The sequence below is a fragment of the Loxodonta africana genome, chromosome X (genome assembly GCF_030014295.1).
Source record: "Loxodonta africana isolate mLoxAfr1 chromosome X, mLoxAfr1.hap2, whole genome shotgun sequence".
Taxonomy (NCBI): domain Eukaryota; kingdom Metazoa; phylum Chordata; class Mammalia; order Proboscidea; family Elephantidae; genus Loxodonta; species Loxodonta africana.
The window spans coordinates 23,743,772-23,767,604 of record NC_087369.1 but is presented as its reverse complement, the minus strand read 5'-3'; the positions used below and the strand labels follow the sequence as shown (position 1 = coordinate 23,767,604).

Sequence of the window (23,833 nt, the reverse complement as noted above, 5' to 3'; positions counted from 1 at the left end):
CCAGGACATGTTTATTTTGGCCTAAATGGTATTGGCCATCATTTAACATTTGGGAGATTTCACATAGAATTCCAGATTTCTAGCTTCTCTAGGAAAAAGAAAAAACAGAATCTAGCAACCCTGGGCCTGCGTTCCTGCAAGAAAACAGTTGGTGGAGTACAACTTGACCAAGTCAAGGTCATGGAAGCTCCACAGACACATCCAAACTCCCTGAGGGACCAAATTATTGGGCTGAGGGCTGGGGACCATGGTCTCGGGGAACATCTAGCTCAACTGGTATAACATAGTTTACAAAAAAAAATGAGTGAGTAGCATCTGGGGTCTTTAAAGCTTGTGAGTGACCATCTAAGATACTCCACTGGTCTCACCCCATCTGGAACAAGGGAGAATGAAGAAAACCAAGGATGCAAGGGAAAGATTAGCCCAAAGGACTAATGGACCACACCTACCACAGCCTCCACCAGACTGAGTCCAGCACAACTAGATGGCACCTGGCTACCACCACTGACTGCTCTGACAGGGATCACAATAGAGGGTCCTGGACAGAGCTGGAGAAAAATGTAGAACAAAATTCTAACTCACACACACACAAAAAAAAAGACCAGACTTACTGGTCTGACAGAGACTGGAGAAACCCCAAGAGTATGGCCCCCAGACACCCTTATAGCTCAGTAATGAAGTCACTCCTGAGGTTCACCCATCAGCCAAAGATTAGACAGGCCCATAAAACAAAACGAGACTAAAGGGGCACACTAGCCCAGAGGCAAGGACTAGAAGGCAGGAGGGTACAGGAAAGCTGGTAACAGAGAACCTAAGTTCAAGAATGGGAGAGTGTTGACATGTCGTGGGGTTGGCTACCAATGTCATAGAACAGTATGTGTACTGTTTAATGAGAAGCTAGTTTGTTCTGTAAGCCTTCATCTAAAGTACAATTTAAAAAAAAAAAACAGTCTGCAAGAGTTAAGTTTCAGCTGAATCCTGGATACCATGTTCACTCCTGTTCACCACTATTGTGTCCCAGACACAGAGGTCAAGAGTCATTTGCCATTCATCACTTTACTCGCCCTAGTTTGTACCTACACCCAGCCAGCTTTAGTGCATGTTATTTAATGTTACTTACTGGCTGTGGGAGTATTTGAGCTTGGGGCCCCTGGCTTTCGGCTTGACTGAGTCCTGAGCACCTTCAAGGCACTGAACATCTTTAAATTGCAGACTCCATCCCACCCAATCTCTCAGCCAATGAGAGCCAAACCTACACTGCTTACCTCAGAGTAGTCTGGAATTTGTCTCCTCCCCTAAGCCTGGTATCACAGAGAACCTAAAAGATCCTCACCAAGTAGCAGTCTAACTCCAACTCCCACCCCTGTTCCCAGGCCATGGCTCCTGGTGTGTTCTTGAGTCCTTCCCCTCTGATATTAGAGCCCTCCAAGAAATGCAGTTGGTCAGGGACCAACAACCCCACCCTCCAAGTTCTCGCTACTAGCACCCTCTCATCAGGGACTGATCCCTGCCAAGTGGAACTCCAAGGATCCCCCTTCAACTGTTTAAACTGGCATGCTCCAATATGGTAGCCACTTAGCCACATGTGACAATTGAACACTTGAAATGTGATTAGCCCAAAATAACATGTGTTATAAGTATAAAACACACATGAGATTTAAAAGATTTTGTAGAAAATAAAGAATATAAACTATCAGATTAAAATTTTATATTAATTACTTGTTGAAATGATAACACTTTACATATACCGGCTGAAACAAAATATAATTATTAAAATTAATTTCAGCTGTTCCTTTATACTTTTTTAATATGGCTACTATAACATTTTAAATTACATATGTGGGTCACAGGAAACCCTGGTGGCATAGTGGTTAAGTGCTACGGCTGCTAACCAAAGGGTCGGCAGTTTGAATCCGCCAGGCGCTCCTTGGAAACTCTATGGGGCAGTTCTACTCTGTCCTATAGGGTCGCTATGAGTCGGAATCGACTCGACGGCACTGGGCTTTTTTATGTGGGTCACATTCTAGCTCTGTTGGACAGTGCTAATTTAGACCACAAAGACAACTGCCCATAGAGTTCTGCAACTCCCTACTCTCACTCTACTGGCCTGTCCCTCAAGTGCTAGTAAGGCTTGTAGCCATCCTACAGGGGTTAAAGCCCTGTTCCACTGAAAGGCAGAAGATTGGTCTATCTGACCTCTCTCAGTGGCTTTCTATTGAAGGGCTTTTTACACACTATCCTTCCCATTTCTAACTAAATAGGCAAGTATCCCATAGTTGTGTGTGAGTGAATGAGCGGGAGTGAGAGAGGAAGGGAAAGAGTGAGAGAGAGAGAGAGAGAGTGAGTGAGTGAGTGAGTGAGTGAATCTGTGTGTCTGTGTGTGGGGAGTGCATGTGCACACACACATGCTTGCACAAGGGAAGTCATAAAGAAATAATAGCATGGAATTATGCGTTCCCTAGTGAAAAGGAAGAACATTCTGGTACGTAAGTGTTTAAATCTGTCGTTAGTAAGAGCCAGATATCTACAGGGGAAAATACTTTCTCCTCTACAAAGGAAGCCTCACAGTGAATTGCTCTCCCCCATTCACCCTCCGTAATACAAGTACCAGTACCAACCAGAGGCACTTGGGCCAGCCCCACCATTAAGAGGCTCTATAGACACTCTAAACAGGGATATTGAGGAGAAGCAGGGAATTCCATGGAGGAATCTAGGTCCCAGTTTTCAAAGGAAAACTAAATAGTTCAGCAAAACAAACAACCCTGGAGGCCTTCACACAGGATTTGGCATGGTCCATTTAAGCCAAACTGAATTACAAAAATTTTCAATGGTCTGAAAATTTAAACAGTTACTTCCACTAATGCAACCAGTTTTGGTAAATGGAGTATTGCTGTCCAAGTCAACTGTCCTGACCTGATCACATGAATCACCAGGGTTTGTTTTTATTTTTATTATTATTAACATTATCAGTGATAACTGTTTACAGCTGAATGATCCCAAGCTCTTGCTATTCAAAAGAGGTCCCTGGACCAACATCAGCAGCATCACCATCACATGGGGGAACCTGTTAACCCATTCCTATCGAGTGGATTCCAACTCATAGCGATCCCGTAGGACAGAGTAGAACTGTCCCATAGGGTTTCCAAGGCTGTAATCTTTATGGAAGCAGACTGCCACATCTTTCTCCCGTGGAGTGGTTGATGTGTTCAAACCACCAGCCGACCTTTCACTTAGCAGCCTAGCACTTAACCACTGTGCCACCAGAGCTCCTTGGGAGCCTGTTAGACATGCAAATTCCTGGGTCCTACTCCGCACCCAAGCAGAATCCGCATTTTAACAGCATGATCCTCAAGCAATTTGTGTGCATATCAAAGTTTGAAAAATATCTGAAGTCTAACCTCCTGACGGTACTCATTTGCTTTACAAACTTTTTTGTAGATAAAACAATAGCAGCCTTTCATTGGACTTGAGCCTCTGAAATGTGTCCCCTTGGGGATCTTTCTGTTTTTCTTTTTCTTTTTCTTTGGGCTGTAGCTAATAATACAGAATGTTTTTCAAGTAAATCAGTGGTTCCAGGTGGTTCTTGGATGGGAACCCTGTAACAAGGCTATAAAAAGCCAGGATATTTCTCTCTTGTAAGTTTCCAACTTAAGTATTCCCTGAGGCAAATCGCTTCAGCACAGCGGAGGCAAATTATTTCATGTAGAATAGATGAGTATCTGTGTAACCATCACGCTACCCCCATGTACATCAAAATAAGGTGAGGCAGAATGCCAAAATCAACTTTATTTTAGAACATCACACCCTGACACATGAAAAATGGGCATTCACACTAAAACTGAGAAAAACAGATTTAATCCACGTGCCTTTCATATTACTTAAAATTCTACTGCCAAAAAAATAAACCTTCCTGCTATATTAAAAAAAAAAAAAACTCCATTATCCCTTGTTTTTTGTATTCTTTCCAGAGCTTATGATGTTACCACTGTGATTATCTGATCAGTTTTCCCTCCACTTACTCCAACCAAAGAGTGAAAAAGACACCATGAGGATACTGAGTATAAGGCATTAATAAGACATTAATCCTCAGTGGAATTATTTGCAAGAAGAGAACTTTCAAGCTTAATACAAAGTCTCAAACTTTGCAGAAAAGTCTCCAAAGTATTAAAAGACAGTTTAAAGAAATTAACAGAGGTAAACATACGTAGATTTATGGGCTCCCAAGGCAAATTCAAGCAAACGATACATAATTGTGTACTATGTGTAAATATATAATGCCAATCATTTGGTATTATTATGTATCAGTACATAATAGCAACCATGTGAATTATCACGACGTAACAGACTTTTTGTCTTTGCCTTTAAATTCAGTGTTTATTGTGCACCCACATCCAAGCTGCTCATATATTCATAACTGATTGACTACATGGATTGTTACTAGCTAATCACACTGGGATATTTTGCTTCATGCTATTTGTAAAATATAATTTGTCACACAGAAGAAAATGCCACCAAAAAAACTGGCTAAATTCAAATTTCTAGTTTAAGATACACTATCTCCTTCCATGCAGCTGAAACGGATGAAGAAAAACACACTATTCGGATGACTAGTCTCTAGTGACCTTGAGCCTCACCTAGATAATTACTGCCTCGAGGCCACCATACTGTATTTCCTCAGTTTATTCACTCTCCCACATTCCTGGTGCACTTTTTCACACCTTCTCCTCTCTTCTCCTACCTTTAACGTCTGCTCTCCCATCCTAACTCTCATTTGATGGCCTTTCTTCCTATTTCACTAAGAAAACTGAAGACTCAAAGAGAATGCCTACAGACCTCTACCACCACTGCCTACCCACCTACCAGTATCTGCAACCACAAACTTTGCCTTCACCATGTTGCCATAAATGAGCTGTCCACACTTCTATCCAAAGCCAGTCCCTGCACTTACGCACTAGAGCCCACTCTTTTTGCCAACTCAAAGACACCACTCCAGCAATTTTCCACTTTCTCTCCTAGAGCATCAATCTTTCCTACTCTCCATTAGCATATAAACGTGCTGATAATTTCTCTTAAGAAAAACCTTTTCTCGACCCCAACTACCATCCCATTCTTTTGCTCTCTTTTACAGCAAAACCCATTACCAAAAAAAAAAAATTGTGTCTTTGCTGACTGCTTCCAGTTACCTTCTATTCTCTCTCAAACCCCTTCCAATCAAGCTTTTGCCCTCATCACGTCACCAAAACAGTTCTCAACATCATTGATGAGCACCATGTTGCTAAATCCAGTGGTCAGTCCTCATCTTACCTGACCCCTCAGCAGCATTGGGCACAGGTGATCACTCCCTCCTGTTGATATACTTTCCTCACTTGTTTACCAGAACACCACACTCTCTTGGTTTTCCTCCTGCCTAACTAGTCACTCCTTCTCAGTCTTTTGGCTGGTTCCTCCTCATCTCCCCAATCTAGCGCCTTTGTTCTCAGTACTTGGCCTTCTTCTCTTCCTCACACTCACTGTCTTAGAAATTTTACCCAGTCTTATATACACTGATAACTCTCAAATTTCAGTCTCCAGCCCTGACCTCTCTCCTGAACTCCAGACTCATATATCCAACTGCTTCCTTGACATTTCCACTTCAAAGTCTAATAACATCTCAAACTCAACATGTTTAAAACTAAACTATTGACCCTTCCACAATATTTCACTTCTCAGTTAAAAGCATGCTTCCCCCCCCACCCCCCACACACACCCTTTCAGCTCAGTAATGAAGTCACTCCTGAGGTTCATCCTTCAGCCAAAGATTAAACAGGCCCATGGAACAAAACAAGGCTAAAGGGGCACACCAGCCCTGGGGCAGGGACTGGAAGGTAGGAAGGAACAGGAAGGCTGGTAATAGGGAACTCAGGGTTGAGAAGGGAGAGCGTTGACATGTCATGGAGTCGTTAACCAATGTCATAGAACAATGTGTATACTAACTGTTTGATGAAAAACTAGTTTGTTCTGTAAACCTTCATCTAAAAAAAATAATAAAGTACAATTAAAAAAAGGTTTAAACAAAAAATAAAATAAAAGCATGCTTCCATTTACTCAGACTCAAAAACTCTCTTACTCTCAGATCCCTCATCCACTCTGTCAGCAAATTATTTTGGTTCTAATCCCCAAAAGGAAACTCTGGTGGCATAGTAGTTAAGAATTCAGCTGTTAACCAAAGGTTGGCAGTGTGAATCTACCAGGTACTCCTTGGAAACACTGTGGGCAGTTCTACTCTGTTCTGTAGGGTCGCTATGAGTCGGAATTGACTCGACAGCAACTGGTTTGGTTTTCTTGGTACTCTCCAAAATGTACATAGAATTCAACTACTTCTCATGGCTTCTACTGCTACCACCTGGTCCAAGCCACCATCATCTCTGGCCAGGTCACTCCAATAGTCTCCTAATTGATCTCTCTGCTTTTATCCTTGACCCTCTACAGTCTCTCTCAACACAGCAGCCAAAGTGACCCTTTCAACATAAGTCAGATCATGCCAGACCTCTGCTCAAAACCCTGCAATAGCTTCCCATTTCAACAATCTGGACCTAACATTCTTACAATGGCCTACAAGGCCTTACAAAATCCCACCACCCCTCTGTTACCACTCTGATCTCACTGCCCCTCCCCTTTGCTCATTTGGCTCCAGCCACATGGCCTCCTTGCTATTCCTGGACCACTCCAGGCACATTCTTGCCTTAGGGGCTTTGCATTGGCTGTTCCTTCTGCCAGAACACCCTTCTCTCAGATATTCACCACATCTAATTCTCATCTCCTTCAAATCTTTGCCAAATGTCATCTTCACATTGAGGCTTTCCCTGACTATCCTATTTTAATCCTACAACCCCACTGCCCGTACATACCCCTCTAACACCCCCAATTGCTCTTGACCCTGATCTACCTTTTATTTTTTCCAGAGTCCTTATCGTCTTTGAGCACACTTGTTAATTTATGTATCACATTATTTTGTATTGTCTGTTCCCCCTCCCCATTAGAATGTAAAATCAGTGAGGGCAGGGATCTTGGTTTTGTTTTCTGCTGTATCCCAAGTGCCTAGAACAGTGCTTGGCATATAATAGGTGTTCAATAATTATTTGTAGAATAAATGAATGAAATTAAATCTCAGCTTTTATTAGTTGATGTATCTGGCTGGATCATTAATCCCCTTACAGCAATTAAAAATAGGCACAGACAATAGGTATACGGACGTTCATTACACTATTCTTTCTACTTTTATATACGGTTAGAAATTTACAAAATCAAAGAGTTTTTTGTTTGTTTGTGAGAAAAATAGCTACAGAGTGTTTTCTGTGCAGTTAAATGTCACCCCTCTGAAGTTTTTAGGAAAACAGCATGATATAAGAAAAGGAGAAGAAAGTTGCATTTTATTTCTATTTCTGAGCCAGTTAATAGTTGTTAAATACATTCCAAGTCCTTTCATCGCTGGGTCTCCAGTTTTTGCATCTCTAAAACAATGGGGCCTGATAGAAAACCTCTATCTTCTGTAATTAAAAAAATTTTTTTTTAATTACAAAAGATAAGTTCAAATACCCAATCATAAAATGATCTAAGGCCCTCTCTTTCCCTAAGCATTAAGTTCACACATTTGACTTCTCCAAGATAGATTCTGACTTTATGAGGCATGGTGTCATGTTGGTTTTCTCACTTCTAAGATTCCTTAATTTTCATGACTACTGTGTACAATATGTGTATGTTTGAGTTTTTAGTTAAAACAGTACTGCAGGAATTCCTCTCGGAAGCAAAGCTGTTATCTAAACTCATGCCTTGAAGAGCTGGAAGGCTGACGTTGGCCTAGCAATTTGAACTTCATCAACTAGGGAGTAGGACTTACCATCTCCTTCTTATCTTCCTGGAAGTGCACATCCACAAACATTTTTCCAACAACATAAGGTAGGGCGCTTTCAATAAAGTTTACACATTTGTCCCACTGAGGCAACAAAGTTGTGGTCCCCTGGATTACCTGTGGGAGATAATTGATTCAGATAGAATTTCACCTGGGAGAAAACCTAGAGATAAAGAAAATTCAAACAACCTAAAGAAAACACAGTCTACAAAACATGGCACACTCTAACCTGTATACCTGGGTCAGATCATAGAGCCAAAGGTGAAATCAGATGAAAATGTTTTAACAGTGAACAATGATGTATTTCTCCTCTTCTTCCAATCTTTCCCATTAAACCACGGGATTTTGACAATGTGGGGATGTGGGGATGCTGTCCAAGTGCTCATAGAATATTTAACATCTACCGAGAACTAAAGTTCTACCAGGAAGAGTCTAGAATCAATGGGAACTATTACAGTTCCTGCCTAGAGGGAGTTTCCTTGCTCTGGGTAGTACACTCCCAAGGCAGACCAGGATAATGTAGACTAGTATGCACAACCCAGGGAAGATATTTACAATGTGTCATAGCAAAGAACACACTGGTAACCAAGTAAAATACAGATGTAAACACTTTTCCCTATCTGTCTCAATCACACCATTAAAAAAAATTTTTTTTTTTTTGTAAACAAGTGAAGAGGTCCCAAAGCAGGACTTGGAAGGCTCAAAGGTTTACTCTTGTGGACAAAATCAGAGAAATAAATAGAGTTTAACTTGCCCTTGGAGGTTTGAGGTGGGGGGGAGGGCTGGAGGAGGGCTCAAAATGCAATGCGAAGGCAGGCAGTGAGAGGGATGCCTGTGAATGGTGGCCTGAAGAGCTCCTTGCATGATTTTAGGTAGAGGTTATTTGTACAGAGCAAACAGGATTAACACTGAAGTTCATCTGTTCTTCCTCTACTTTCCGGTAGCACAACCCCTCTCACAGCTAAGAAATGAATCTATTTTTAAAACCTCTAGAGAAAGAGATCCTACAACCGTCTTTGGCAATTCAATATTATATTTAGCACTTCACACTCAAGAAACATCCCCTCATACCTAACCTCAAATTTTCACACACTTCTTCTTACACCTCTCTCTCTTATTTTCTTCGCAGTGGGGGTGGAAAGCAGCTGGATACCATCTTTTATGTGATCCATAGGAGTTAAAAATACACATGCATGCACACACGCACACACAGAAAATCTACTTTCTTCCAGCTTAACCCTTTGATATAACGTAAATATATATAGTCAGTTTATGCTGTTGTCTCTAAAGCTTAATATTCTGGTGAATTTATAGGGCCCAAATATATTCGAAATGACTGAGTTACTCCTCAAGAGTAATGACACACTCAGAATCTCTCTAAAACATCTGTTTGATGAAGTCATAGGTAATAAGATTCACCATTCGCTTAATTTTAAATTGAAAGAAAACTTAAAATCTTAAAAGAAAGCTTTAAAACTTAAAATATCACCAAAAAAAAAGTCACAAAACCCTTAAGCCCTCTAGTGGTGGACATTGGAGAATTATTCAGACAGAAGCCTCAAAAACAAAGGAGAAAAGAGTAACATCTATGTAAGTTAAGAGCAGAACAAGAATGGGAGAGAAGTAAGGATCGAAGAGCCAGGCGAGGGGGATGAAGAAAAGCATTTCAGGCAGTTGAGCAAGGGCTCAGAGGAGACTTAGTTTAGGCCCATTTGGCCTAGCAGAATTAGGACAGGCTCAAAGATTGAAGATCTAGGCAGAGTTAAAGACAAAACTCTACCCCAAAAGTAAAGATGGAACTACCGTCTATTATGTATATCAAGTACATTTTGATATTCAGAATATTGAAAATAAAAGACAGTTACAAGTATATCAATAAGAAATATTGTAACTATAATCACAGTGACCCAGCTATAAATGCTAAAGAGAAATGGAAATAAGTTGTTAAGAGGGGGAGAGTTTGAAAGCAATGTGATGGCCCCAAGAATTATCCTAAATACTTTTATATTGTCCCATCAAAGTAGAGCTTGAGTGGTGTACTTTATTATATGTAAGTTATACCTCAGTAGAAAGAAAGAAAGCAACAAACAAAAAGTAGAGCTTGGAACGTAAAACTCCCTCTGTTCAATCCGTAAAGCTGATTTTCCTTGAATCAGTTCATAGGCAGGTTGTTCCGGCATGTAAAGTTATCCAGTGATGTAACATTGCCATCTCCTTAAACTTACCCTTGAGAATTCCAGCCACCTATACTGAAAGCGCCTGCTAAGGTTTGGAATTCTGGAATAAACCATCCTCCACACCAAATAGTTGGCAATGGTCCTGTTAACAGAGAGAGATGAGCATTTATTGTATTTTAGGTCCATACCTGATGCTCTGGCTCTGCAGAGCACCTTGGGAAAAATTGTTGGCAAAGCTCCACCAGAGGAACCTCTTGGTCATGCAAAAACACAGAACTTTCACTTGAGAAAATGACATTAAAATGATACAATGTCAATAAGCTCAACCAAAAGTGTCCAAAATTGGCTTGCTTTTCACAACCTAATCCAGACAGATGAAATGAAGATTCCAACCCCAGGCCTCAGAGTAAACATTTTGCTTTCCCTCTAAAGGCATAAAGTCTGCTGTTGCTCAGCCTTCCATGTCTAGAAATTGTCAATACCTTCCCATTATTAAGTGACTTCATAAAATGCAAATGTACTCTTTGCCTCTTATAAACAAACAGCAAGATATCTGCTAATACCAATTATCTAGATTTGTACCCTGGTTCTATACTGATTACGTATATGACCTTGAGCATGTCACTTAGACTGAATTTTACCTTTCCTTATCATACAACAAGGGTGGTCACTACCTGCTAGGGTTATTGTGAAGTTAAAATAAATGATAAAATGCTTGCCAAAGAGTAGGTTCTAGAATTTTTTTTTTGCCATTATTCACTTCCAAATATACGAACGATGCCATACACTCATGTAATGGCCATAATACATGTTGTTAAAAATCTGCTAGTGTTGCCTTTTCTATAAGCAAAACATGCCCTGACCTCAGAAGGATGTGTGATCTAAGTTCATTTCTAACTTAATAGTGATGATGGATTTTTAATGACCCATCTCCTCCCAGCTGTGCTGTTACCATGGTGATTAATAACACACATTCCTGAGAAGGCTCTGGGGTCAGCTAGCCATGTGAGAGCAGTGTGACATGGCAAAGCTAGCTGGCCCATGGAGAACAACCCACGCCCTTGACTGCATGGCGCTCTAACCTAGAAGACATGCACTCCTCTCAAGTAAAATATTTTTCAGCATATATATCCAAAATATGTATATATTTTTTAATTTATATGGAGATACACTAACAGACAAATATATTAGGGCTATTTTTAAACAAATACAGAAATAGAAATTTAGAAAGACGAGGAAAAAAGAAAAAAAAATTTTTTTACCGTTAGTTAATCCTTCAAGCACCATTAGTTAATTCCACAAGACACATTATCCACATCGGATTAGGTTTATACAATGACAACAGTGGATGTAAATCCACATTTCAAATAGTCTTCTTGATGATTTCAAATTTTTTGGACCATATTCTCATCAGATCTGCTTAGACCACCATTGTTTTTTTACCTGGTCATCTGGCTAACCAAGATGGTGTACTAGAGTGGGAAGAAGGTCACTTTGGCTATTTTCTTGCCATTCACTTGTGTTTACATTATTAATAATAGCTTTGATTTCTGTTTCTAAGCAAGAGTTTTTTAAGCCACTTGTCCATTTTGTGAGGATTAGTCTAAACTAATCCGTTAAAAACCCGTTGTCGTCGAGTCAATTCCAACTCATAGTGACCCTATAGGACAGAATAGAACTGCCCCCATAGGGTTTCCAAGGAGCTCCTGGTGGATTCGAACTGCCGACATTTTAGTTAGCAGCCAAACGCTTAACCACTGTACCACCAGGGCTCCTAGTTTAAACTAGATAATAAAATTCATAAACCTACAGATACTGTAAATTGTTCGACATTATTTTCAACATACCAAGTGAAACAAGTGAGGGTGACACCTCCCCCATCATGTGCATTGTATGCATCACATGAAGGGTCCATGCCCATGTACAGACAGATTAGAACTCAATAAAACCTAATTATCTTTTAAATAAAAATACCAAAACCAGAAAACCAAACCCGTTGCCATCGAGTTGATTCCGACTCATAGCGACCCTATAGGACAAAGTAGAACTGCCCCATATGGTTTCCAAGAAGCACCTGGTGGATTCAAACCACTGACCTTTTGGTTAGCAGCCTTAGCTGTTAACCACTATGCTACCAGTGTTTCCAATAAAAATACAAAGATACATAAAAGTTCTAAAATTGTCTTGGACCCAGTGGGTTATGTTGGGGTATGCACAATTCCCTTTGGAAACCACTGCTCTAACCAGTAACACCCAGCCCTCATCCATGCTCTGTTGAGACCACTACAATAAGTATGTGGTTTTCAGTCATTCCTTTGGAGCTTTTGAGTTCACACCTCTATTCCTGAGCCAGACAAGAAGTGTTCATTGAGCACTTCCTGTTGGCCAAGTATTATGCCAGATGCCATGAGGAATGTAAAGCAATAGGAACCCAGCCCCTACAGTCAGAGAACGTAAAGAGTTTAGTTGGAGACACATGACTTCAGATTTGGGCTGTTGGTATAATCAGTTTTTTTTAATTTAAGAGACACGCTGTATGTGCATAAGGGATCCGTCTTTTGTTCACTCACCCAACACCCCCTGAGTACCCAGATATGTACTATTAGTTCTAGGTACTGGGGAGATGAAAAGGTGAGAAAGATATAGTTCCTGATCTCCAGAAACTTTCAGCTAAGCAGGGGAGATAAGGCAAGTGCATAAATACTGATTTGGCGGCCCCTAACATCCCAAAGAGAGGCACATGAAGTGTGTGCCAGACACCTCACTGAAGGAGGCACACCTCAAACTGGGGGATACTGGTAGGCCCCATGGGAGGGACAAGGCTTGAGGTGTGCCTAAAGTTTGGAAGGTTTTTGTATGTGATGCAGGAACATGAATTCTGAACAGGCTAAATAATGGGGGAATAAGCTGAAATGTTGGAGGAGAAGGTGAGCAGGGCCGTCATTTGAGGAGGTGAACGGGGAAGCCAGCTACGTTGGGGAGATACAGGCAGCAACCAAGTCCCAGTGTCTAGAACAGTCAGATCCTGACCCTTGCACAAGGTCTGCACGTTCATTGGTCTCAAAATACTGCTTGCTGGCTGTGAGAGCTATGCTGGATCCACAGGTGCGGATTAGAAGGTCAACAGCCAGCAAATGTCTCTAATGAATTCAAAACAGATTCTCTTGACAGGACAGTGATGAGCCAGACTAACTGGGGAAGTGGTTAGAATGGGACCTGATGGCTGCAGTGGAAGAGACAGAATGGAGGATGTATGTTGGGGTTTTAGAAGTGCAGGCCTTTCCAGCTCCCCTAAAATCATACTAGGTAGGCATCTCACATTATCTGTAACCCTCATCACTATAGAAGAGATAGTATTATACCCATTTGGCATGTAAGAAAAGTTGAGGCTTAGAACCATTAAGCAACTCCTCACAATCATAGTCAGTGGGTCTCAACCTTCATAGATTCAACTGGAGAGCTTTAGAAGTCTAGATGCCCAGGCTGCCCCAGACCAATTACATCAGAATCTCTAGGGTGGGACCCAGTATAAGCATTGTCTTTAAATCTCCCCAGCTAATTCCAATGCACAGCCAAGATTGAGAACCACTGTAATAAGGGAAAGAAGCCCTGGTGGCACAGTGATTAAAGCACTTGACTGCTAATTGAAAGGTCGGTTGTTCAAAACCACCAGCTGTTCCATGGGAGAAAGATGTGATGGTCTGCTTCCGTGAAGATTACAGCCTTGGAAACCCTATGGAGCAGTTTCACTCTGTCCTATATGGTCACTATGAGTCAAAATGGATTCAACAGCAATGGGTTGGTAATAAGGGATAGATACTAAACCAGGTCCAGGTGATTCTGACTCTAAAGTCTGTGCGGTTTTCACTGCCTACACAGGGATGAAGTAACACCTCTAATCCAGCAAAGACCTCCTGGCCAGTCCCACAGCCCCCAAAACAATCCGACAATTGCACTTCACAGAAATCTGTGTGTACAAAAAAAGAATAGTGTGTGAGGACTTCATGGCCAAACCATTACTATCTGACAACAGCATAACCAGACCCATGAGAGCTGGAAGGTGGAATGCGGGGAAGCTCACTCAGTGAGACAATGGCACTGATGAGTTTCTCCATGTGGCATAAATATACTGACAGGACGCTGTGGTATGCCACTCTGGAGTGTTAACATTACCATGCCGGGAGCAGATATGACCATAATGATTGAATCACTGCCACCTAATGCTCAGATATATCAAAAAAACAAAACAAAAATCAGACTCAGCAATAGTCCTTGAAAATAACACATAATCACTCTTTTTTTTTTTTTCCTGAGACGCATTTTCAGCAGAATGGTAATTTCGCCAAATAGCAAAAAATAAAGTACAGGAAAGCAAAGCAGTCCTGGAGAGAACACACCACCAAGAGAGCAACATGAATTTTTTTTTTTTAAGAAATGTTAGTTGCCCCATTCTCAATTAATGCCGGTTTATATTTGTATTGCATTTGAGAGATGATAAAATACCTTCTTTGATTGCCATGACAACTCTATGGGAACCCAGGAGAACGTCTCCTTGACCACTCTTGCAATGCCACACAAGTGAGGATCAAACGTGATTAGCAATGTAAAAAAAAAAAAAAAACTTAACTGTGCTATGGAAACCCTGGTGGCATAGTGGTTAAGTGCTACTGCTGCTAACCAAAAGGTTGGCAGTTTGAATTCACCAGGGACTCCTTGGAAACTCTATGGGGCAGTTCTACTCTGTCCTATAGGGTCACTATGAGTTGGAATTGACTCCATGGCAACAGGTTTGGGTTTTTTGGTTAGGTGCTATGCAAATAAAGTATTATTATCAATATTCTCAAGATTTATGTACTGTCTGGAAATCTCACAGAATACAATTGATCACTGGGCAGTATCATGGATTAAACTGTGTCCCACAAAAATATCTGTCCAACTTGACTAGGTCATGATTCCCAGTATTGTGTGATTGTCCACCATATTGTCATCTGATGTGATTTCCCTATGTGTTGTAAATCCTATCACAATGATGTTAATGAGACAGATTAGGGGCAGTTATATTGATCAGATCTACGAGATTAGATAATGTCTTAAGCAAATCTCTCTTGAGATATTAGAAAGAGAAGCTAGCAGAGAGACAGTGGGACCTCATACCATCAAGAAAGCAGTGCTGGGAGCAGAGAGTGCCCTTTGGACCTGAGGTTCCTGTGCTGAGATGCTCCCAGACCAAAGGAAGACTGATGCATCACAAGGACCTTCCTCCAGAGCCAATAGAGAGAGAAAGCCTTCCCCTGGAGCTGGGACCCTGAATTTGGAGTTCTAGCCTACTGGACTGTGAGAGAATAAATTTCTCTTTGTTAAAGCCATCCACTTGTGGTATTTCTGTTACAGCAGCACTAGATGACTAAGACAGGCAGTAAACAACTATATGAAAGAGATCTGTTTTTGTCTTTATTTTAAAATTAAGCTTTATATGTAAATAATGTCTGCAGGTAACTTTCTACCTGTATTTTCTTCTATTGTCATTCACTATATTTATATTTGTCCAAGTTACAATTTGGACAAGAACCAGATTAAAATATTCCTCTAATCACAGTCCTTCCTGGTCCCTTTTGTTAAGAAAGGTCCTGCAATTCTAAAGTATAGTCATTACCATATAGATGATTTTTTCTAATACAGTAAACCAAAGCCCAATCTATGCCCTGGCTGTACATTAGGCTTCTTGAGAAATCAAATTAATGCAATTTCCAAAAGTACCTACTACCTTACAACTGAACATAACACAGACACTAAAAGAAATTAGCTCATTAGATGTTAAAGAATGAATATATAACATGGCAAACATCATCTTCCAACTGAAATTACCACCAAAATTTTTTAAACGTGCCAAGTAACTCAATGAAATATGAGTAGAAAATCATTAGGGTCATATTTTACGGTGTTTCAGAGTTAGAAAGTACTTAAAAACAAGTCTTCTAATGCTGTGATTTCCCCCAAAACTTAATCATAAGACCCTTCTAGGGCACTTGTTAAAAATACCATTTCCTCAACTAAATAAACCTATAACAAAAGAAGACATTGAAACGGTAATTTAAAAAAACTCCTAACAACAACAACAACAAAAAGCCCTGGCCCTGGTGGCTTCACTGGAGAATTCTACTACATTTTCAAAGAGCTAACACCACTAGTACTAAAGGTATCTCAGAGCATATAAAAGGACGGAATACTCCCAAACTCAATCTATGAAGTCAGCATAACCCTGATACCAAAACCAGATAAAGACACAACAAAAAAAGAAAATTACAGACCAATATCCCTCATGAACATAGACGCAAAAATCCTCGACAAAGTGCTAGCCAGTAGAATTCAACAGCATATCAAAAAAATAATTCACCAGGACCAAGTGGGATTCACATAAGGTATGCAGGGATAGTTCAACATTAGAAAAACAATGAATGTAACCCATCACATAAATGAAAGAAAAGTACCACACGATCTTATCAATTGATGCAGACAAGGCATTTGACAAAGTCCAACACCCTTTCATGATAAAAACTCTCAGCAAATAGGAATAGAAGGAAAATTCCTCAACATAATAAAGGGCATAAATTTTTTTTCTTTTTATACAAAGCCAACAGCCAACATCATCCTAAATGGAGAGAGTCTGAAAGCATTTCCGCTTGAGAACGGGAACCAGAGAAGGATGCCGTTTATCACCGCTGTTATTCAACATTGTGCTGGAGGCCCTAGCCAGAGCAATTAGGCTAGATAAAGAAATAAAGGGCATCCAAATTGGTGAGGAAGAAGTAACAGTATGTCTTTTTGCAGATGATATGATCTCATACACAGAAAACCCTAAAGAATCCACAGGAAAACTACTGAAACTAATAGAAGATTTCAGCAAACTATCAGGATACAAGATAAACATGCAAAAATCCTTTGGATTTCTCTATAGCAACAAAGAGAACTTTGAAGAGGAAATCACCAAGTCAGTATCATTTATAATAGACCCCAAGAAGATAAAATACTTAGGAAGAAATATAATGAGAGCCATAAAAGACCTGTACAAAGAAAACTACAAGACACTACTGCAAGAAACCAAAAGAGACCTACATAAGTGGAAAAATACCTTGCTCATCGATAGAAGACTCAACATTGTGAAAATGTCAATTTACCCAAAGCGATCTACAGATACAATGCAATCCTGATCCAAATTCCAATGACTTTTTTTAACGAGATGCAGAAACAAATCACCAACTTCATACGGAAAGGGAAGAGGCCCCGGATAAGAAAAGATTACTGAAGAAGAAGAACAAAGTGGGAGGCCTCACACTACCTGATTTTAGAACCTACTGTACCACCACAGTAGTCAAAATAGCCTAGTACTGGTACAACAACAGATACATGGGTCAATGGAACAGAATTGAGAATCCAGACATAAATTCATTCACCTATGACCAGCCAATATTTTACAAAGGCCCAAAGTCCATTAAATGGGGAAAAGACAATCTCTTTAACAAATGGTGCTGGCATAACCAGATATCCATCTGAAAAAAAATTGAAATAAGACCCATACCTCACACTATGTACAAAAACTGACTCAAAATGGATGGAAAACCTAAATATAAAATCTAAAATGATAAAGATCATGGAAGAAAAAATAGGGACAATGCCAGAAGCTCTAATACATGGCATGAACAGAATACAAAACACTACTAACAATACACAAACACCAGAAGAGAAACTAGATAACTGAGAGCTCCTAAAAATCAAACACTTATGCTCATCAAAGACTTCACCAAAAGAGTAAAAAGTCAACCTACAAACCAGGAAAAAATTTTTGGCTACTGCATGTCTGATCAAGGTCTAATCTCTAAAATCTACAAGATCGACCACAAAAAGACAAATAACCCAATTAAAAATGGGCAAAGGATATGAACAGACACTTCACCAAAGAAGAAATTCCGGCAGCTAGCAAATACATGAAGAAATGCTCATGATCATTAGCCATTAGAGAAATGCAAATCAAAACTACAATGAGATACCATCTTACCCCAACAAGGCTAGCATTAATCCAAAAAACACAAAATAATAAATGCTGGAGAGGTTGTACAAAGACTGCTAGTGGGAATGTAAAATGGTGCGACCACTTTGGAAATCAACTTTGTGCTTCCTTAAAAAGCTAGAAATAGAGCTACCATACGATCCAGCAATCCCTCTCCTTGGAATATAACCTAGAGAAATAAGAGCCCTCACACAAATAGATATATGCACACCCATGTTCACTGCAGCACACTCAACAATGGCAAAAAGATGGAAACAAGCTAGATGTCCATCAACAGATGAATGGATAAACAAATTATGGCATATTCACACAATGGAATACTACACAATGATAAAGAACAATGATGAATCCACGAAACAATTCATAACATGGACGAATCTGGAAGGCATTATGCTGAGTGAAATTAGTCAGTCGCAAAAGGACTATTATAACAACTCAAGAAAAGGTTTAAACACAGAAGAAAACATTTTTTGATGGTTACGAGGGTGGGAAGGGAGGGAGAGAGGAATTCACTAGATAGTAGACAAGAATTATCTTAGGTGAAGGAAAGGACAACACACAATACAGGGGAAGTCAGCACAATTGGACTAAACCAAAAGCTAAGAAGTTTGCTGAACACAACCAAACATTTCAAGGGACAGAAGAGCAGGGGCAGGGTCTAAGGACTCTGGTTTCAGGGGACATCTAGGTCAACTGGCTTAAAGTTTATTAAGAAAATGTTCTGCATCCCACTTTGGTGAGTGGTGTCTAGGGTCTGGAAAGCTAGCGAGCAGCCATTTAAGATGCATTGATTTGTTCCAATCCACCAGGAGCAACAGAGAATGAAGAACACCGAAAACACCATGAAAATATGAGCCCAAGAGACAGAAAGGGCCACATAAACCAGAGACTCCATCAGCCTGAGACTAGAAGAACTAGATGGTGCCCTGCTACCACCATTGACCACCCTGACAGGGAAAACAGCAGAGAGTTCCTTACGGAGCAGGAGAAAAGTGGGGTGCAGAACTCAAATTCTAATAAAAAGACCAGACTTAATGGTCTGACTGAGACTGGAGGAACCCCAGAAGACATAGCCTCTGGACTCTCTGTTAACACAGAGCTAAAACCATCCCTGAAGCCAACTCTTCAGATTAGACTGGACTATAAGACATAAAATGATCCTTGTGAAGGTGTGCTTCTTAGTTCAATAGATACATGAGACTAAGTGGGTAGCTTCTGTCTGGAGGCGAGATGAGAAGGCAGAAAGGGAGAGAAGCTGGTTGAATGGACTGGACACAGGAAACCCAGGGTGGAAAGGAGGACTGTGCTGTCACGTTATAGGGAGAGCAACTAGGGTCACATAACAGTGTGTGTATAAATTTTTGTATGAGAAACTAACTTGAGCTATAAACTTTCACCTAAATCACGATTAAGAAAAACTGATTCCTGGGCCTCACCCAAGATCTACTATATCAGACTCTGTGAAGGAGGGGGCTTGGGAACTGTATTTTTAACAAGGGCCCAATGTAATGCTGCTGGTATTACTGTTCCATACAGCACACTTTGAATAGCGAGGGGTGGTGCCAATAGTTAACATGCTCCGCTGCTAACCAAAAGGTTGGCAGCTCAAGTCCGCTCAGAAGCACATCAGAAGAAAAGCCTGGCAATCTACTGAAAAAAACAGCCACTGAAAACCTTTTGGAGCACCGTTCTACTCTGACACACATGGGGTCACCATCAGTCAGAATTGACTTGATGCCAAATGAAAAAAAAAAAACCACATATATGCATACACACCTGCCTCTAGACCCAAATTTTCATTTAGAAGTTGTTCAAAGAATCACTGCTTATCTCTAAATGGTAGAATTTCATACGAGTTATTGTTTCTTCTCTCCCTTTTCTGTGTATTTACTTTTCTGTATGTTTTCTTCAAATGAACATATATTGCTCTGATCATCAGAAGATACCGTATTAAAAAGAATGGCAGCTCTTCAAAGGTATCTAAGTGTTTCCATGAATGAGGATGGATGTTTAATTTATTCCTACGACTCTTGTACATACCTCCTGGCAACATAGCCTTGTCTGAGTCCAAATAAGAAAATATGATTTGTAACCCTGGCCCAGCAATTAGCTTAGTAAATTGTCCTTGTCAACTAGTTGACCTTTCTGTGCTTCATTCTCTGGAGTCAAATATGAATGGCTCAATAAACATGTAACATTCTCTTTCCTCGGCATTTCTGGGACTTCTTTCTCTGTAGTGCTAAAGCATCAGAGCAATAAATTTTAAACATTCTTTAAAATGAGAAAAACCTGACAGTTCCTGAAGTTGTTCCATTAGTGCAATTTTTCTACACTTCTCCTAGTGGTCTTATATCTGTTCAATGTAGATATTTTGGTTTATTGCCACAAAGTGACTTACTGGCTAAAAAAGAAACCAGAAAAAAGGCAGCTAAAGACCAAAAAGGAACTGGAAAAAAAAGAAGATATTCATGTAGAAATTTCAGAAAATAACATCATTATACTCCTAGTTCCCATAACTGATAAACAATTTAGGCCCTCAGAGAGAACAGTATGGAGAAAGAACAGATATAAGGGGCCGGAATATTGTGTATTTGTTTTCATTGCAGCAAGTAAATTATACCAGACAATGGTTTGGGCCAATTTGTCACAAAGAGCACCATGATTTTCCCTGTGTTTCCTGTGATGTAACTTTTTTAAAAAACATTTTCCCAGCCAAAGATTAGACAGGCCCATAAAATAAAACAAGACTAAAGGGGTACAACAGCCCAGGGGCAAGGACTAGAAGGCAGGAGGGGTCGGGAAAGCTGAGAAGGGAGAGTTTTGGCATGTCGTGGGGTTGTTAACCAATGTCATAAAACAGTATATGTATCAACTGTTTAATGAGAAACTAGTTTGTTCTGTAAACCTTCATCTAAAGTATGCTAAAAGAAAAAAATTGGAAAAAAAAATTTTTTCAAAGGACATGAGAAGGAAGACTCTTATAATTTAAAGGAGAAACAAAAGTCTCAGCAAAATTCACATGACAGTTCTTACTTCTTCCTCTCAGTGCCTAAGATCCTGAACAAATCCTTAAAGTACTGTGGGACTCGGACAACCACGTCCTCTGAGGGGCTGATGTCCTTCAGGTGAGGGTAGAGTTTCGTGTCAATGACCTTCTTGATGTAGCCCAGCCAGTCAAACTGAGGAGAGAGAGAAAAAATGAGAGTGAGACAACCTCTCTTAGGCAGTGTTGCAGATCGCATTGTGTCCCCCCAAAAGGTATTTTGAAATCCTAACCCCTCGTACGTATAAATGCAACCTTGTTTGGAAAAAGGGTCTTTGAAGATATTATCTGTTAAATTAACATGAGGTCATACTGGAGGAGGGTGAATCCTAATCCAATATGAGTGGTGTCCTTATAAAGAGGAGAAGAGAGAAAGGGACGACAGCTATGTGAAGATGCAACTATAAGCCAAGGAATGCCTGGCCCTACCAAAAGCTGGGAGAGATAAGAAAGGATCTTCCCAGGAGTCCCTGGGCAGCGCAAATGGTTAAGTGCTCAACTACTAGCCAAAAGGATGGCGATTTGAATCCACCCAGAAGCACCTGGAAGACAGGCCTGGCAATCTGCTTCCAAAAGATCACAGCCTTGAAAACCCTATGGAGTAGCTCTATTCTGCACACATGGGGTTACCTTGAGTTGGAGTCGACTTGACATTAGCTAACAACAACTAGTATGTGTTAAAGAAATAAGAACACCTCATTAACCAAATAAGAATGGATCTTCCCCTACAGCCTTCAAAGGGAGCAAGACCTGGTGGATACATAGATTTGGACTTCTAGCCTCCAGAACTGTGAAACATTAAATTCCTGTCCTTATAAGCGACCAGTTTGTGGTATTTTGCTATAGTAGCCCTAGGAAACTAAGGGAGCAAGTGAGAAGAAAGGCAAATAGAGTAGGTTGGACATAACCTATTGTTCATTATTTCAGACCAAATAATTAGCTAAAGATGCAACTGCTCAAATCTGGAAAATAAACTCCTGATCATTGCCACCCAGATCTATTGCCTTAATCATAAGTGCAACGTGTGTTCTGGTATCTTCTACGCATGGATAACACAAACACTCACACAGTAATATGCACACTTGCTCCCTTTCCTTCTCTCCTTCCCTCCTGCACTCTCCCTCCCTCCTTCCTGTACTCTCCCTGTCTTGTGCTCTCCCTCCTCCCTTCTTGCACTAGAGCACATGTGTGCGCACTTGTACATTCTCGTATTCTCTCTCTCATTCACTCACTCACACTCCCTCATTTGTTTACTGGCATACACACAGATGCAGAAGCCCCAGTACAGTACTGGTCTTCTCTCTGACATGGCCTTTCTAAACACAGGAAGCAACAAAAGGTAACATGTCTCCATTCTTCAAAGCATCACTATCTTAGATTGGCTACCCTAAAGGTAATTTCCCATCTTTGCTCTATTGCCTGTCTCCACTATTGAAATGAGGAACCAGTTACTTACCTAGCCTCTCCTGTAGTTAGGGTGGTCACATGGCCCAATTCTTCTCAGAAAGAAATAAAAGGAAGAAATCTGGGGATATTCTGGAAAGGCTTTTGTTTATCCTGATAAAAAGAGTTGGACATGCCATCACTGGCCCTTCCCCTTTCTTCCTGCCCTGATGGCAAATGTGATAGATGGAGCTATGGTAGCCATCTTGCAACCATGGGTCATCAAACATGAAGTCAAAAAACCAACACACTAAGGAGCGTGGAGAAGAAAGAACGAACTTGGGTCTTTGACATTGTTAAACAGGTGAATCAGTATCAACAATCACCTATGTTTAGATTTTTGTCAAATAAGAAAACAGGCTTTAAGTTTTTAAGCTATTGTTGGAAACAGAAAGCATTCCTTATTGATGCACAGAAAAGGGACAAAATATGTGATCATTAACAAAGATGATAATAGCCAAAAAGGCAGTTTGGTTTTACAAGTCAAAAATTTAAACATGTAAAATGCATTCATTTGTAAAATGACCAGTTAAGACAGACTTTCCTGGATAGTTTTTACCAACCTGGGGTATCATAGCACTCAGTTCGGAAATGTTCATTTTGTTGTACATGGCCTCACTGGTTCGGTTTTCATGTGGAATCATTATCTGTTGGAAAGAGACTTTGGTTATTGTTTCCAATAGACCATTTCTTACTGCACAACTACTTTCTACAAGTGATAAAAACATCTGCGTAGTATTATAAAGTTTTTTTAACACTTTGGTATAGTGTTCAATTGTGGAGAAAAAAAAAGACATCACTTTAGGCAGGGTTAAGATTAAGGGTAAAAAAGAAATTTTCATGTCTTGTTCAGTGTGAACTATCCTCCCTAGTGCAAATTGAACTATCTGGAATCCTTGCCTCATCTATAATGCCTGCAGGCAAAAACTATTGCAGGTCAGGTTTTGACAGTTACACTGAAGTTAGAAGATTGAGGCAAAGATCCAACTTTTACCTGTGGTCTCCAGATAATGACCTCAAAATTTCATGAACCACAAGATGATTCCTTTATCCCTAAAGTGGGTCAAATCTTCACTGAAGAACAGTAGACTATCAGGATGCCACTGCTACCCATAATTTTGTCAACACCTCTCACCCTCATTTTTTCCCTCACCCCTACTGGTTTTCTGGACTTGAAATTCCTCAAGTAGCACTACTGACGGTATGGATTCGATTAC

The 23,833-nt window shown here is 40.3% G+C and overlaps 1 protein-coding gene across 4 annotated transcripts in view; it reads right to left on the bottom strand.

Annotated features, from left to right (window-relative positions):
• The window catches only part of PHEX (phosphate regulating endopeptidase X-linked), a 244,095-nt gene that overhangs the window by 125,730 nt on the left and 94,532 nt on the right, over positions 1-23,833 (bottom strand). For all 4 annotated transcript variants that reach the window (XM_064278085.1, XM_064278084.1, XM_064278087.1 and 1 more), the window contains 4 exons: positions 23,180-23,263; positions 21,164-21,309; positions 10,114-10,207; positions 7,877-8,005 (listed from right to left, as the gene is read on the bottom strand). In XM_064278085.1, coding sequence (XP_064134155.1) covers positions 7,877-8,005; positions 10,114-10,207; positions 21,164-21,309; positions 23,180-23,263 — 453 coding nt within the window. The remainder of the gene's footprint in view (positions 1-7,876; positions 8,006-10,113; positions 10,208-21,163; positions 21,310-23,179; positions 23,264-23,833) is intronic.